At 42.0% G+C, this 16,754-nt stretch overlaps 1 protein-coding gene across 3 annotated transcripts in view; it reads left to right on the forward strand.

Annotated features, from left to right (window-relative positions):
• Nucleotides 1–16,754, forward strand: part of LOC102204640 (multidrug resistance-associated protein 4) — an 82,302-nt gene that overhangs the window by 11,438 nt on the left and 54,110 nt on the right. For all 3 annotated transcript variants that reach the window (XM_005723555.1, XM_005723553.1, XM_005723554.1), the window contains exons 20-26: nucleotides 3,929–4,008; nucleotides 10,530–10,680; nucleotides 11,317–11,436; nucleotides 11,599–11,709; nucleotides 11,817–11,917; nucleotides 12,333–12,524; nucleotides 14,428–14,583. In XM_005723555.1, coding sequence (XP_005723612.1) covers nucleotides 3,929–4,008; nucleotides 10,530–10,680; nucleotides 11,317–11,436; nucleotides 11,599–11,709; nucleotides 11,817–11,917; nucleotides 12,333–12,524; nucleotides 14,428–14,583 — 911 coding nt within the window. The remainder of the gene's footprint in view (nucleotides 1–3,928; nucleotides 4,009–10,529; nucleotides 10,681–11,316; nucleotides 11,437–11,598; nucleotides 11,710–11,816; nucleotides 11,918–12,332; nucleotides 12,525–14,427; nucleotides 14,584–16,754) is intronic.

A 16,754-nucleotide genomic window follows, 5' to 3' on the forward strand; every position in this document is an offset into this window, starting at 1 on the left:
ACACACACACACACACACACACACACACACACACACACACACACACACACACACACACACACACACACACACACACACACACACACAACTATCCCGGAGTCTGCGGTTCCTTTTTCCTCCATTCAGTCAGCAATAAATTAAGAAAATATATATCAGTATTTTTATTTGCACTGTATAAATAAATTCAACGTACTTGTATTTTACCCCCCCCCCTTCTTTTGTTATGTATTTTTAATTAATTTATTACCTCAAGTAAAAAAGCATCATGACAAAAGCAGCTGTTGTCAGCTCCTCTTCTTCCCTTCCTAATGTTTTCTTTCTGTCTAAACACTTTTGTTCTTTAAAAAAAAAACACCCTGCCACTTCCATCACAGCGTTTACATTCACTACTGTCTTGTCGTAAGTGTGAGTGATTTGTAACTGTGTGCACATGTGTTGTTAAGGATTTGACAGCTGTTTACATGTGTAAGTGATAGGTGCGCTGCTGCTGCTGCTGCTGCTGCTGCTGAACAGGCCCGGTGTTTGATAGCCGTCCTCAGAGTTAAAGGTTACCATTTCAAGCGTCGCTGCACAAAGGTCTTATTTGTTATTCTGTGAATGTGGTTTATAACAATAGAGTACAGCTGTGGTGAATTATGATTGACGGAGAGGTATTGTGGCTCTTCTGTATCTGCCACTGAATACCACTGCGCCATTTAAATCTGTGACTGTGTTATCTTTTGTGCTGCACAGACATAGTTGATTTCCAAGTTGGTGCTTTCAGTGATTAAAACTCTTTTTCGCATTGTGACAGTACTCTTTGATCATTTTAGAGATGACAGAAACCACAAGCAGCTTTTTCCTCCATTTTATTATTTTAAATGGCTTTAAATATTCATGTTGCCCCGTTTGAGTAATGTGTACAGTCTTATTGCAGCTGTTCATCCAAATGTGATCCATTTAGAGCAGCACAGACAGCGGTGGATGTGTTGAGCTGATGTTGATCCCTGTAATTTAGTGTCATTGAGTGGGCTAATCCCCTCAGAGACTGCAGGCCAGGGCTTCAGCTCATCAGCACAGTCGAGGAGTGGAGTTTCAGTCAACACATGCACAGACACACATCCACAGCCCTGTCTCCCATCAGCATAGTGGGCCATCTCAGAGCTGGGTGTTGCTGTTGACGCAGTGAACATTAGATCTTCTGTAGTCACTGATGTGAGATTCTAATTGTGTCCACAGAGGCAATGTTTTTAATGTCTGTATTTCAGGTCTGGGATGCAAGAGTGTTAGGAGTGAAGTGAAGGAAGTACTGCAGAGAGGATGATGATATCGAAGTGTGTAAATTGAATGTGGAGATGGAGCCGTGTGTGTGTGTGCAGTATGGCTGATAGGGCTCCCCCTCGCTCTGCACTTCCACTATTTAATTGCATGAAAGGGAAGGAGAGGAGATTGCAGGAGCCTGGCGGTGTGAGCGAAGAGAATGGATTTAGAATGTATTAGTATTGGCAGCAAGGCGCCGGCGGTGGGAGGCTGCCCCAGGCCTCCGGGCCCTTCATGGAAGTGCAGGTGAGCCGTGCCACCTCCAGCCTTGGCAGCCCCCTCCCTAGTATTTCTTCATTATCACACTTGTCTCACTGAAGGGCCCCTCCAACTGCACTGGGGCCCACACATGGAGCGGCTCTGAGTCGTCTCCTTATCTTGATGTTTACAGGGAACAGCGATTTGCCACACGCCCCGCTCTAGCCGGACCCCACTGTTCCACTTCTTTAAGTGTGATTGGGGGCCCTTCTCACCTAATATCTCCACCTAAGAGGCCACCTTAGTTGGGAGGGTTTGATATTTCCTGAGCCTGAAAAGTGGTGCAAATCACCCCTGGAGTCTTAAAGCATGAGAAATTGTTTGATACTAATGCTGCTGATATCCTGAAACGTCTATACCCCTCTGCACACAATAGGTGATATTGTTGACAACCACCCAGAGTGATTGAAGCCATTGTCCCACACCGATCTTACCTCATAGGCATTTCCATGCAGTGAATGTCTTTGTGTAACTGCATCACTGTAATGTATCCCCTCTATAGTCTGTGCAGGATGGAGAAGGCTCTTTACTTCATCCCCTCTGAAACTCTGTGTTAACTGAGCCGCTTGTCAAACAGCTGATAGCTGACTGATGTTCTCTGCTCTAGCACCCTCTAACCATTGTATGATGTAACCCAGAGAAACCTATCCTTTTCTTATTGGCATTGTTTGTCAGATATGCATGAATTTGGGTCATCTATGGCTTAGACAGTAAAATTACGTAAAATATTATTGGAGCTTTCACAAACACAGTTTGACAAGTACTCCCCCCTTATTTCCAGACTAAAGCAGCGAAATTCTGCATTGGTATAGTAAGCGCTCTACCCCCTTGCTTGAACCCTCCCCTCGGGATGTCTGTATGCTAAAGGGGCACTCACACTGTGAATAAGATTAGTCTGCCTCCAAGTGTACAACATGCTTACGCCACTTGACTTTGAATCAGTGCTGATTTGGAGCATTGCTGGGTTGTTGCGGGGAATAATGCTCTGGCTGGGTTTTTGCAATGGCTGTTATGGGGAGCCCGGCCTCGTCTGCATGCATGTTTTTAGGCAGGAGCGGCATTTTGGATAAAGCTGTAAGCTGCTTACGGCCGTGGAGAGAGGTGATTACAGGGCCCACCTCCGTAGGACTGACTAAGAGGCTCGGAGGCAAGTTTTAGGTCAGCCGTGCCATGGCTCCACCACGCCTCCAGAGTGCCATGCCACCACATTCTGCCACCATGTTGCCCAGTGTTTCCTTTCTCTTTTCTTTTACCAAGTCACACCCTGTTCCATGGTGTATTCTGTGAGCCTAGATAAACTCATCTGCATGCCTGTATTGGTTTGTTTAACTCTATCAGGGGTTGCACCCTGCATTTTGTGAGTACTGCTTTATTTACATTGTCGTCAGACAGATATTACTGTGTGCATAGCCATTTGTCATAGTGGAATACAGCTGCTCTCCTAAATACATTAACAAACATCATGGCCGTATTTTAGGCACACTGCAGATTGTTTGTGTCTTTTGACCTTAGAAGAGTTCAAGCTGTGGCAGTGCTGCCGCTGCTCTGGTACCTGTTGTCTGCCTCTGAGAGCCAGGGGTCTTCCTTCAGGGACGGAGATAGTAAAAGCCTTTCTGTCTTGCCTGCCTTTAAGGAAGTGTGCTTTGGGGATTGGCTATCAGTGACCCTGCAGTACACAGTGTGTGAAAGCAGCTGGAGTGTAATCTTATGTGCTGTGGGATCAGAATAGTGGAGCAAAGTTACTAAAGGAGTAACAATAAGGGGCTGCCACAGCACCTGCAGAGCACTAGCCAAAATAATGAACGACCGAGCAGATTGGAGGCAACTCAATTAACGTCACTGACACTGCCAGTCAGAACATAAAGGCAGGTACGCAGCTTCTGTTGGCCTTTTGTTCCCTAACAAAAGGTTCCCTCGTGTATTCAGCCAAGAGTAGGACAGTCTTTATGAATCACTAGATAAATAATGATTCATTGTTTAATCTAGATAGGCCTGTGTTTTCCATTTGATATCACACTGTATGTAACCTCTGTTCTATTAAGGGGACTCTGATAACAGTTGCTTAATAGTCTAAAGACACGAACGGAATTGAAACGAACAAAATATTGTTTTTATGAATGCAGAGTAGTTAATGGATAAAGCAGATCTGCATTTGGTTTAGATTTGTTGCTCCGAATGTCATATCTGAACCTGTAACAGTAAAAAACTTAATATGATAAATATTCAAGGAATTGCTTATTTTTTCAGCTCGCTTAAGTGCACTATTATTGTTGTACAAATGGCATAACAATATTGGCAATATAAGAAAAATGCTGTTTCTATTATAGAGATATTTTTTTAATCTGTTCTTTTGTGTTGTGCTTTTTCTCAGGAAGAATCCTCAACAGGTTTTCGAAGGACATCGGTTACCTGGACTCTCTGCTTCCATGGACGTTTGTGGACTTTATCCAGGTGAGTCTCACCTCGGCAGGTTTGGTTGCTGGCGCAGCAGCATGGGGAGGCCATTTCATGCCTGGCTAAACCTGCTTTGTGGTCCGGGTCCCCTAATCTGGAAACAATTACTGTAGGATTACCCGCCAGCGCAGCCCAGCGCCTGCACAGATTTAATAAAAGTGTGCACATAGGCTGAGGGCGTGGCTCCCTCAGCGTGGCACAACAGAAGTGGCATCTTCAGAGAATGTGTAAGGAGAATAAGGAAGTGATTGGAAGAGAGAAAGGGACCAAAGAGGAAATAAAGCCACATGATGGGTCAGATGTGGAAGGGAAAATAGTGGAAATGTCAGGAGAGGGTGAAGTGAGGATATTGTGTCGAGTGGCAAAGAGAAAAAGTCTGACATGAAGTGTTTACAGGAGTACACCTGGACTTTCGCCTCTTAGCCCAATTCGCTTAATGCTTAACAGGTCTTATTGACCTGCTAGCCAAGGGCCACCCTGATGCAAGCCCAGGTTAGGTTACCAAATGCCACCCTGCCACCATGACAGCCATCTCCCACGAAACCCTGCGGAGATGAGCCAGCTCATGCACCTAGCGCCACAAAGAAGGGAATGTTCGCTGCACAATTCGAGGTAGAGGAGCAGGCGTGGCTCCTTGGTTCGGGCCAAAGAATAGAACAAAGACGCGCTGAAAATGAATCCCCCCTCCACAATGCCTGAATGATGTTTGTGGCAGATACCCATCTCACAGTAGACAAAAGCCATCTTAAATGCTGAAAGCACAAAAGAATAAACGCACAAAAGCTTTTTGTCTGCTATAGTTCCCCTCATTTTGATAATAAGGTGAATAATGGTTAAAGTAAAATAATAACTTTTGTAGAGGGCCAATAGGTCCAACCAACAACAGTGAGAGTAGACCACGTCCTGACATAAAACACAGATGGGTTTCAGCTGTGCACTTTTACTTGAATTTCTCCTGCTTTCCTCTTTTTTCTAACTGTGTCTTGATGTAAAAGAAATAAAATCTAGACCAGGCCATGTCAAAATCAGACTGGACATGTGCGCATTAGTCTTTTGCTGTAGCTGAAAGTGGGATGTGATTGTTAGAGTGGACAAAGGTAGCATCCTTTGGACAAAGCACTTTTGTTTGTGCTGCTTTCTGCTCTTGTTTGCAGGTGTCTTTCACGGAGCAGCCTTTAATGCTTTCAGGAAGGAAGATTTTCACTCTTTTTTTTATCAAAGTATTAGCTGTTGAGAAAAGCTGCTGATCTCCACTATTGTTGCTCATTCGTGGAGGGACGTTTCCCCATAGTTATTGTCTAAATGGTTGTCAGAAGGGAATAAAGTGAAACTTCATAAACAATGCCCTAACTGGTTTATCTCTTTCTATGGAGAGAGGCCGCTTCTGTGTGGGGATTTGTGCCTTAGCCTCTCCCCCCTCCTTTCTATGGTGGAGTAAGCACTTCACAGCCCTTCAGCACTGCCCCCCAAACCTGCCTAACAAGGGGATTCCCTCAAGCTGGGGGAACCTGGTTACACCCCAGAGCCCTATTTTTCACAGGTCTCATTTAGTAGTAATTTAGTATATTGGGGAAAAAGCCTCTTTCTCTTCCATCTTTATGGTCAGGGGACAAAGACAGAAATGTCAATTAAAAACACCTCAGGCTTTGGGAACTGTCAGCTTTTGTGTGGACTTGACCTTTAAATCCTGGGTTGCCTCTATTTTCACAGAGAGGGCAGAGGAGGAGGCCAAGACAATAGGGGGTGAGTACAGGGGTCTTTCAGCGGATTTTTGTGTGAAGGCTCTTGACCAAGTCGCACCACCAACTGTTGGGACCTGCACTGCATTTATAGCCCTGCTTATCCAGTCAAAATTCAGTTTGTCCGGATGTTTTCACTAAGACACCAGCTGACTTAAGTGTGACCCAGCCTGCTCTTGCCAACGCTAATTCCTTATAAAGACGGGAATAAACAAATTACGGCAATAAACCCTTTTGTGTGCGTGTGAGAAAGAGCAAAAAAAGAAACAGAGACAAACCAAGCACTGAAGGGCTGAACACACACACAAGTGCAGAGAAAAGACAGCTATTGTCTAAAGAAACACTGGCGGGTGGATCGTTGTGTGAGTCTCTATATTGTGGCACATTGTGTATCAGGCCTCTTTAGTGGCTTTGTGGGATATGAGAACTGCTGACGTAATCGTGGACGCTGTAGGATGGGATTTCACCCGGCTTTCTCTGCTTCTTTACCACGCTGGCGACTAAAGACTGCACTGGCTCCAGGCATTACACAGGTTAGCCTGAGAAACACAGAAGATGGTCCAGTGGAAACATATATAGGCTGTGCCATTAACCCTCTTTGAGCATTGTTTTTATGACAGTGCCTTTGTGACACAGAAAGGTGAGCGGCGGCCTTAGGATCACTGACCTGTGCTTGTCTCCCTGAAAAATAAAGCGAAACAGAGGAAAACATCATCATGTGACCCTGCGTGTGTATTTGTGTGCGCTTAACTGGCCACTCAGCAATACCACACATGGTCATTTGATGGCGAGCACCGGCCAGCAAAAGCTTCCCGTGTGAGTATGTGTGGTCTCCCATGATGCTGTGGTCCAGCACCTCAGCTGGTCTGACTCAGAATGCAGGCCAGACCCAGGGCCCTTTGAGCCTGGGAACTGACACAACAAAGTCCCAATCTAATCTTGAATCTCACCTCACGTCAGAATGACGAGGACAATGAATTCTAGGCTGACTTTTGTATTTCTGAATTGTTGTTTTTTGTGTGTGTGTGTTGTTTTCAGGAGGGAAAAAAAGGCTGAATGAATTTGCTGGACACTAGTGATTTATAGTAGAGAGTGAGGGGAGACCACATTTCAAAGCCTTTCTCTTATTTCCAAAATGGGGTTGGAAATCAGCAGCTTGACTGAGCCCAAATAAGTGACTTCTTTTACCTTTTCACAGCACACAAAGGCCTAATCCTAGGACTACTTGAGCCACCAATGTAGACAGCGTCTGAGACCACCACAGTATGTGTCAGACCTTCCTCACCACACACAAAACACATTGACTGCAGCTTTATGAAGTGAAAATGGCCCAGAAAGGGAAAATGTGAAGGAGGTGTCCACAGTCATTTCACCCAAAGAAAAGCCACAGCATCTGGGCATTTAATGCTAAAATAAAGCCCAAACACAGAGTAGAATGGATTGGGTCACTTGTATTGTTCCAGAGCCCAAGTGGAACGGCCCTGTTTTGTTTCAGTACCACTGACCCTTGCAACTTATTGTGCTGCTCAGTCACAGAAAAAGTGTGGAGTTTAAAAAAAAAAAAGAAGAAAAAATTCCAACGATGACAGAGGACTTCTTTTGAGAATTTTTCTTTACCACGCTCACCCCTCATTTCCTGTTTTGTTTGCACTTCTTTCCCAGTGGCAAATATTGCACACTGTCAGTAAATAAAGGGAGGATGAAAAAGGGAGTTGTAAAAAGCATAATGATTCCGTCTGTCCGGAGGGATGTTTAATTAAAGCGAAGTGTTTATTTTCAGCTGGTGAACAACAGTCGCTATCATTGCCAAACACAAATATAGCAATTAACTCCAATTTTCTACATTTATTTGGACATCAAAGAGCTGATAGAATCATTGAGAAAATAAAGCAATTAGGGTCAGCAGAGATCTGAATGGTCTTTGGACACAGCAGTGCGCCCAGTTTGCCTGAATGACTGAATCGCATGCGTGCGGTAGCTTTCTTTTCTCGCTAAAGAGCTATTAGAGCTAATTCTTTATTTAAACAGTTTGTATACAAAACCTTTCATCCTTTTATCCACTTTTATGTGCAGCGGGATGTGGCTTTGGGAGTTTTCTGTTCCTGTGTGGTTTCATAGGAGATATGGATGTGGTCTGAGGGGGTGAGGTGTATACTTGTAGGCTCACTTATCAGAGTCATCTGTGTGTAGTGTGGGTGGGGGCCACGGTGTCCCCGATCCTGACACGATAAGCGCCAAACCACGCAAATGGATCACATCAAACAGGGCCTTGGCGACAGCGGGCCCTGGGGAGCAGGAGGAGGCAAGGCTTGTATCTAATGGTTCCTGTTCCTCCTACTGTCCCCTTAGATGACCCCACTGTTAGATAAAGCCAGCCTGGCTCAGACTTTTGTGGCCACTGCTGAAATGGGCCCAATTAGAATTCAGATTAACCAACCAGCAAAATGTGAATGAGCAGTGTCACTGTGTCACCAGTCATCAACTGGGTAGTGAAAGAAAAACAGTGTAGGTGATAAGACATTTGTTCAGTTAATATTTGATCCCCGCAAGGGAAGGCTGGATAACACGCGGTAATGGCCTGTGTGCCACCATCTCACTTTGCAGTCTGGTAGCCTTCCATCAAGGCTAAGATTGAAACTTATGTACTGTGAAATTCTTGGGATCAGTTGTGCTCAGTAGCTTCGACTCACTGTTTGATTGTGTGGGCTCCACTACTGCAATGGTTAGACTAGTAATTCCCTCTTATCTGAACTGCAAATGGAATTGACTGGCTTTTCATCATAAAACTACACTGAAAGTGATCATGCTTAAATGTGTGCTTAAGTAGCAGATAACATCCGTAATTAAGGTGCTAAATTAAATTTTCATCTCTCTGGGCTAGTCTGAGTCCACTGAAGGTAACAGTATGATCCTAATCTCCACGTTTTAGGATTCATCTTTTTGGATGTATCTAATTTCAGGGTGTGAGGTTTCAGTCGAACACAACGTATGCCTTTCGGTTAGGAAGTGTTCTTCCAACCCATATTAATGGCTGGAAGAAATGTTGATATACTTCAAGTAAAGGAAATTATTAAGACCACAATGGTAAACAAGAGACATTATTAACAGAAGTCATGTGCCCTTGTTAAATAAAAAGTGCAGGATTATTTAAAAAAAAAAAAAAGTATTATAGAAAAAAAGTACTCGGAATTAAAAGAGGAGACATTACTTCTCCTTGGTGAAAATGCTTAACAAATAAAAAGTAAAGAAACAAACCAAAAACTGTTTTTTCTTAAATCTTTAGTAATGTATTATGTTTTACTAATACATGTCTATGCTACAGTATTGCTTTGCTGTGTTTATGCTGTTGGCCACAAAATAAAATTAATACTATGCTTTTCTGGTGTCATGGTAGCCAATTGCTAGTTGGTTGCCAGGCAACCTGATGGCATATTTATATATAATGTATAAATTAAGATTTACTGATACAAATTAGAACTTGTCATTGTGAAAGAAAAATTACACCAAAAACAGTTCACTTTAACCCTTTGCTAGCTGGTTGCTAGGTAACATGAATACATCATATGTTGCATATGGATGAGAACCTTAAGATGTACTGGCACAGTGCCAAGTTTGGTGGCTCACTTCAAGTTTACTTGATGGTGATTGAAGAAACAATCAGACAGACAAATTTATTTTGTGTGTTGTATCAAGGTAAATATATCCCAACACTTTTAATGTAAAAAAAAATGTAATTGAAGTAGATTACATTTCCCTTTTGAAATGTAATATAATTTTCTAAATAAAGTGAACATAACAAAAATCTTAAAAATGTGAGCTGTTCTTTTTTTATGGCAGCACCCTTTCCTCAAAAGTAGTTTATTTTTTTTCTCAACTGGTGTTTAATACGATCTTTAATAAAAGTATCAGTATTAAAGTAACTGATGGCAACGACTCTTGCTAGCTCACTTTAACTTAAATATATCAATCAGCAATTATTATGTATTAGTATCAAAGGTAATATTATTTACATTTATGTTTTCTTATTCAGATTGTTGAGTCATTGTGTGATGTCAATTTTAATATCTCTATAATAAAACTTTATATGCCACCTCACATGATACTTGAGTGCCTGATAATTACCATCAATATAGGCTGAGGTAAGATTATTTTATCTTTAAGATTAATAGTCATAATGAGTCTTTATGAGGTGGTTATTTCTAAACGTTATGCAGGTGTAGGTGCTTTGATAACCGTCAGACTCATTGCCTGCAATCCTGTTTAGGCAGCTCTGGTATCCTGGTCTAGATGTGTCACAGAGCCATTAACACGGGTGATGAGTCACTGTGTTGTTGAGGGCTGTGTGGTTTGAGTGTGATGTATCAGACACCCACAGTGCGGTTCCCAGAGCTCTCTGCCAGTCACTGTGGCCATGCCCGTTGGCTGGCTGCTCTGCCAGGGAGGCTTACAGGCCAGAAGTGTTGAAGGGAAAACCCTAGAGAGCCAGGGATATGAGCTGCAGTGGCCAAGTGGTAAATTCTCACCTGCTACTAAGTGAGAATTAGCGCTGCGATCGTTTTCTTTTCACACTGTGAGTCACTTAAGCTCAGTCCCACAACCTGCTGTTACCTTACTATGTGCCTGAGATGGTCTCACACAAATATAGCTGAAAGGTTTTTCTTGTTCAGCCCTAACAAATAAGCCTCACTGCCCCATCGGTAGCCCACACAACAGAAGCAGAGCTTTTGACGCTGATGCTGTTGAGTTATTACTGTGCTTACTCCTCTCCTTTTCTCCCAGGTATTTCTGCAAGTCATCGGAGTGATTGCAGTAGCTGCTGTCATCATCCCCTGGATTCTTATTCCTGTTGTTCCTCTTCTTGTTGTCTTCCTGTTTCTGCGATGCTACTTCTTGCAGACCTCCAGGGACATCAAGCGTCTAGAATCTACCAGTAATTTTTTATTTATTTTTTGTGGTGTGGGATTGGGAAGAAATATAAAGCACAGACTACAGGAATGCTAATAGGCTATTGAAAAAGGCAGAGATCATTAGCATAAAGGCTAAAGATGGCAGTGGCCTATGCCTTGGTCACACGCAGTTCCCTCAAAAGATGAGAGTTCATGACTTCACATATAATAGGAAAAAATGTCAAGTGGTCATGACTAGGCCACATCAAGCTTTAGTTCCTTTATTTCATTCAAAGCTGAGAGCCAAAATGCACATTGACTAACAAGTGCCATCATCTTTTAGAACAAATGCTTTGTTTGAATCCTTCAAGGAGGCATTTAGGTTTTGTTAAGGAGTTTGTAAGTCTAATGAGTTGAAACAAAAGACGGCTAAATGGCGACCTTTCCTTAAATCACGATAAAAATCAGGGGCATCACCTGTATTATTGTTAGTATAACAGAGTACACATTCATATTTTTCACTTCTCATACTGATACGCTGCAAAATAAAACCGAACAGTTCAGACTATTAGTATTAAATGTACCCTGACACTATAATTGTATTTAGAAATCTGGTCAAAACTCTTAAAAATGTTAAATGCCTCGCTAAGCTGGTTTTTTGCCTTGTATATTTCCCATAGCTCGGAGTCCTGTTTTCTCCCACCTTTCCTCCTCTCTTCAAGGCCTGAGCACCATCCGCGCCTTCAAGGTTCAGCAGAGGTTCCAGCAAATGTTTGATGAGTATCAAGATCTTCACTCAGGTGAGACAAAAAAGACATATTTGTGTTATAAGGTCAAATATGCAAGACATCAACATCTAATGAGCTCCATTATCAGTCTCATCTAAAGCCATTCATGATATTCAGACTGTATTAAGAAGTATTTCCTCATATGCAACATGTGGAATCTGTCTTTGTTAACAGAGGCCTGGTTCTTATTCCTGACTACCTCCCGCTGGTTTGCCGTGCGACTCGATGGAATTTGCTCAGTTTTTGTCACCATTACTGCTTTTGGCTGTCTTTACCTCAGGGATGGTACTGTATGGGTTTTGACTCTGTGCATGCTAAGAGACATTATTAGCAGAAGCAAGAGGAAGGACTCGTGGATGTGTGACTGCATGTTTACTTCTTTGATAATACAGGACTGGAACCAGGTGCAGTGGGTCTGGCTCTGTCTTATGCAGTTACGCTCACAGGCATGTTCCAGTGGGGCGTCAGACAGAGTGCAGAAATTGAGAACATGGTGAGAACACGTGATGAACAAGGGTTCGATGGTTGGTTAACTTCCATTTGAGTCCAAATGTGACCATAATTTGCTAAATTAACACGATGTATTAAATTAGGCTTGAAACTAGAGACTGAGGCCATAAACTCATCAGCATAGTGTTCACTGTGGTCACAGATACAGATTTTAACTGATTTATGAAACCAGATAAATAGCCACTGCTGGCCATAAAAAAAAAATGCAGGTAGAACGATTGTCACTTTAGGTTTGTTATATCCAGTCTGGGTCAATTTAAAGAATCTATTAAATTGTATTATAGGGATTTTCTGTTACATGAAGTTATATAGGAGCAGCTTATTTATTTATTCATAAAATAGTTAAAAGAGGAAAAATTATTTTAAGGAAGTGCCTACTATATGCTTTATTTTTGCAGATGACATCAGTGGAGAGAGTGGTTGAGTATGCAGAGCTGGAGAGTGAGGCATCATGGGAGACAGACAAACAGCCACCGAGCGATTGGCCCAAAGCAGGCTGCATCACTTTTGACAGAGTCAACTTCTCTTACAGTGCCAGTGAGCCTTTGGTCCTGAAGAACCTGAGTCTTGTCTTCAAATCTAGAGAAAAGGTCCTTGTCTTTATTCCCACCTGTGCATGCTTACTGGAGTGCATAGCCCATGACTAAGGTTGATATGCAGCTAGTGTAGTAGGTGTGGTGTGATTCTTTTTTTATGTGGCATTATTCTCAAATCAATTATTAAAGGGACACCGCATTGTGCTTCTGAATCTTCAGGACTATACCATTTGTGATTCATGGAATACATATCATGTAATTAAGACTGTTCAAGTGGATCCATTTGTCTCCAATTTGCATTTTGAGCTACCTGACGGTGACAACTGTTTATTCACTATAAGAGAGAGGAGAGGCCGAGGAAGAGGGGTGAAGGAAGAGCGAGAGAGGGGAAGGCTGAGGGAGATGGTTGAGGATGATTGAAATTGTGTTTAATGCAGGGGGTGTATTTTGCATGGCTACGGTTGGCCAGGGCGGCTGATTTCACAATGGATGGGTTGATAAGTGCAGAGGCCCTGGCTCTGACAGCCCATGGGAGGGATCTCTACCGCATGCCTTGGGGGTAAAAGGCTTTGTGCATCCTGACAGTTCCCCTGACACCCTTTCACCTGCACCTACCATCTACAGTATAAGATCCTTTCACTTTGTGGTGTGTATTTACATTCATGTAGTGTGGAATTCTTCTTATGTAGGTTAAAGCAGATGAATGCAGAGACATGATTTCAGATTCAGTCTCATACAAGCACTTGGTAATTTTTTAAATGTCCATGTAGGCACTTACTGTATAAGTACTGGGGGTGGGGCTTAATTGTCACATGTAGGAGGGCCTATGTGTTTTAAAAATCGGAATGCGAGTTACTCTAATAGCTCCTATGAGAGTATGGATGTAGCATGAGAGAGTAAGCATATCATTACTTCTCTATTACCTGTCAGCCTAACCACTTATCTTTCTGTATCCACATGCCCAATGGCTATGCAACAGCATATAACAAACCTAAATGGTATGACACTAGTTCAGCAGAGCAAGCGGTGCAATGCTAATAAGATTCCTGTTCATTGGATTCAGCCCACAGCATGAGTTTTTGTTCTTTGGTATCCCAAGTCTGGTAAAATACTGGAAACACCTATATTATACTGCCATTTTATGTGTTAACTACCATCACACATATGTACAGCATTAGCAGATACCTGCGGATGGTATAACCTTGTGCTTTAAAGAAAGTATCGGGTGATGGCCTGCAGGTTACCATACCCTGGGGTAGTACCATAGAGCACATAAACAAATATGAGTGAGTGGTAATTTTGACTCGGCCAATTTATCAGGTGTGTTCAATGAGATTTGATAGATTTGATACGCTGACCCTGATGGGGTGACTTTTAGAAGAGCCACAAAACTATAGAGCCCCGTTTATGTCACCTTTTACAGTTGGTTAAAATGAGTAACTACACTTTTCTAACCCACCCACATTGGTGTTTATGAGATAAGCACAGATCTAAATAAATATAGCACACTTAAAAATAGCTAAATTGAATTATAAACACGTTAATTGTCCCTAACACAAATGCTACAAATGAATTTATACGTGGCATTACGCTGAAGCACTTAAATATGATTAAGATATAAATGACTTGATTTGATTAAGGGAAATATTTTTAGCTTTAAATCTTGATTATGAGGGTTAGAGAGGCTTACAGAAGGATTTTCTCCATTGCCCACCATTTTTATTTTTATTTTGACTGTCTAGTAAAACACAAACAATTTCATACATAAATATTATAGGACAGAGAATCTTCCCTTAGTTTTTATGCCAGTATTGTACAAAGGTTTATATTGTAGTTTGCCAGGCAACTGGGTCTCTTACTGACAAAATAATAAGCACTATTTTATTTATTTATGGGGTTTTTTGTGGGCATTTACTAAGACTTTACAGATATAACATACTAGCTCTTTCCACTGTAGGTTGGCATTGTTGGACGCACTGGTGCTGGTAAAAGCTCCCTGATCTCTGCCTTGTTCCGGCTGGCAGAACCTGAGGGAAGAATAACGATTGATGGATTTCTGACGTCTGAGATTGGTCTTCACACACTGCGACAGAAAATGTCTATCATCCCACAGGTGCGTTTCTTTAATTTCAGTATCAGCAGTTGTGTTTTGTAACTAAACACAGTAACCAATAATCATCTGCAGTGAGTCTAGGTTAGAAAGATATTACTTATAATATAATATATTAATTACTACCATGTTTAACCTTTTCGTTCTAAAGCAGCTTTGCTTTGACACCTTCTCCAAGGTCCCATGATTCCTCATGATTGAGTAATGGCAGAAATGTCAGCTGCACGACGGTAACAGAAGCCTGGATGCTTTTGCCCTTGTTAGACGCTTGGCTTTTAAAAAAAGCTAAAACAAGTGAGGAGAATTACAGTCGTCACTCAGGGGATTTCTGAAAGTGAGACAAACGGATGCCTTGAGACAGTTTAACTTTATTTCCGCTTGTTGAAACTGATACGGCATTAAGAAAATGCCAGCCTGCGGGTGAGTGTCAGCAGAGAGGAGGGAGGGGAGAAGACTCCCACGGCCTATACTGTGAAGAGAGCAGTTCCCCATCCCTGACAGAGGATTAGCCCTCTACCCCCCAAACATGGGAAAGCTGCTTAGAAGAAGTCTCCCCCATCCTCACAGTCAGAGTCCCCTTGTACACCGTCACTTAGCTCAAGTCTTAAACATTTCTAGGGTGCAGCCAAGATGCCCAAAAACAGTTTCATTAATGCTTTTCTGTGGATTTGATAGGTTTCTGGCATTGCTACTACTTCAGATAAAGTTTCACTTCTTAGTCCAAACTAGTTTGCGATGGATGTGATGTATGTTTGATGGGATTTTGTTTACTCTTTTTGCATCTCCTAGAGGGAGAGACTGCTACAAAGTGGCAGGTTACGAGTCAAAACTTTAACTGCACGCTCATCTCATCTGTATCACATGCTGGATGGCATTTTCATTATGTAGGCAGCACTCGGGAGAGTAGAGTTTCTCTGTAGTCTGTTGTTAGTATTACAAACTTATATATGGAGCGAAGACTCTTGGATTTACACAAATTCATCTGAAAGCCTTTTTTTATTCTCCCGCTAGACGTCGATGAAATGATATGCAGTCAACCTTTCACTTGGAAAAAAAATTTGACATAAATTGCTGGTTGTCGTACTTTTCATTTGGAATTTTGAGTTTGATATGTAAACTATACATTGCCGCTGAGGAGTTTCATTATTTGACGCCCACAGATTTGATTATGATAAGCATGTATTAGCATATGGCATTAAAAAGGGATCCATTTCAGTTTCTATTGAATTCTCAGGAATGACTTAGGAGAAAAAAAATGAATTCTGTGGCAAACAGAGGGCTTAGAATTGGTGGAGCACATAATCGGTGTATAGAAAGCTGTGCTTGAAAGCAGTTTTTCCGACCTAACATTGAATCCTCAATTAAAGTGTGTCACAGAACTAGTTTGAATTGGGACTTCAGCTGGCTTAATGACAAGGTGGTGTTTTGGTGACAGAGGGAAAAGCTTATTGGAAGTAAAGAGGTGGAACATTTTCCAAGGCACAGGTAGCAGGGATGAGACCCTGAAAGCTTTACTTTCTCTGGATTGAAATTGAGCAGTTAGCCCTGCACTTTCTGACCTATATGGCGGCTTGTTGAGACATGACTTTTTAATTTTTGCTGTGCTTCCACACCCAAATGTATGCTTCATTTTCTTTTGTTATAAAGGTGACCTGTAAGAGAACAGATGTAAAGGTGTGGATATATTAATAGTTCTGTAACCTTTAAGCCTTTTAGACTCATTGTGTGCTTTACTTTTGCTCCTAGTCTAATCTCACAGTTGCCAGATGAACGTATCGTATCTTGATTCGAGGTCAGATGCATATCTTGACTAAGCTGGAGTTATCGCGTTCCTCTGACTGTGATGCGGATACAATGGAAGCATCACTTTTTGTTATGGACAGTCGCTGCTCTGTGCAACCTCAAACTGTGGCAGACTCAACAGCCTTGTATTATTATTAAGTTGGTTTTTTCTTTAAACAGTCATTATAACGATTTAAGTACCTTGCTTATTTTGCTCACGGATCAAACACTGTGGACATAAATGCAATATAAAAACCTTATCTGCAGCAGGGGTGTACCGTGAGCGAGAGGGTCTTTATGCTGTCCAAGGAGAGCCCTCTACTGAGTAAATCACTTCAACATTGGAGCAAGATTTATGAATGCACACTATATATGGCCTGACATGAGATGAT

This window comes from Pundamilia nyererei, unplaced genomic scaffold (assembly GCF_000239375.1).
Source record: "Pundamilia nyererei isolate P.nyererei 1_Seehausen unplaced genomic scaffold, PunNye1.0 scaffold00009, whole genome shotgun sequence".
NCBI lineage: Eukaryota > Metazoa > Chordata > Actinopteri > Cichliformes > Cichlidae > Pundamilia > Pundamilia nyererei.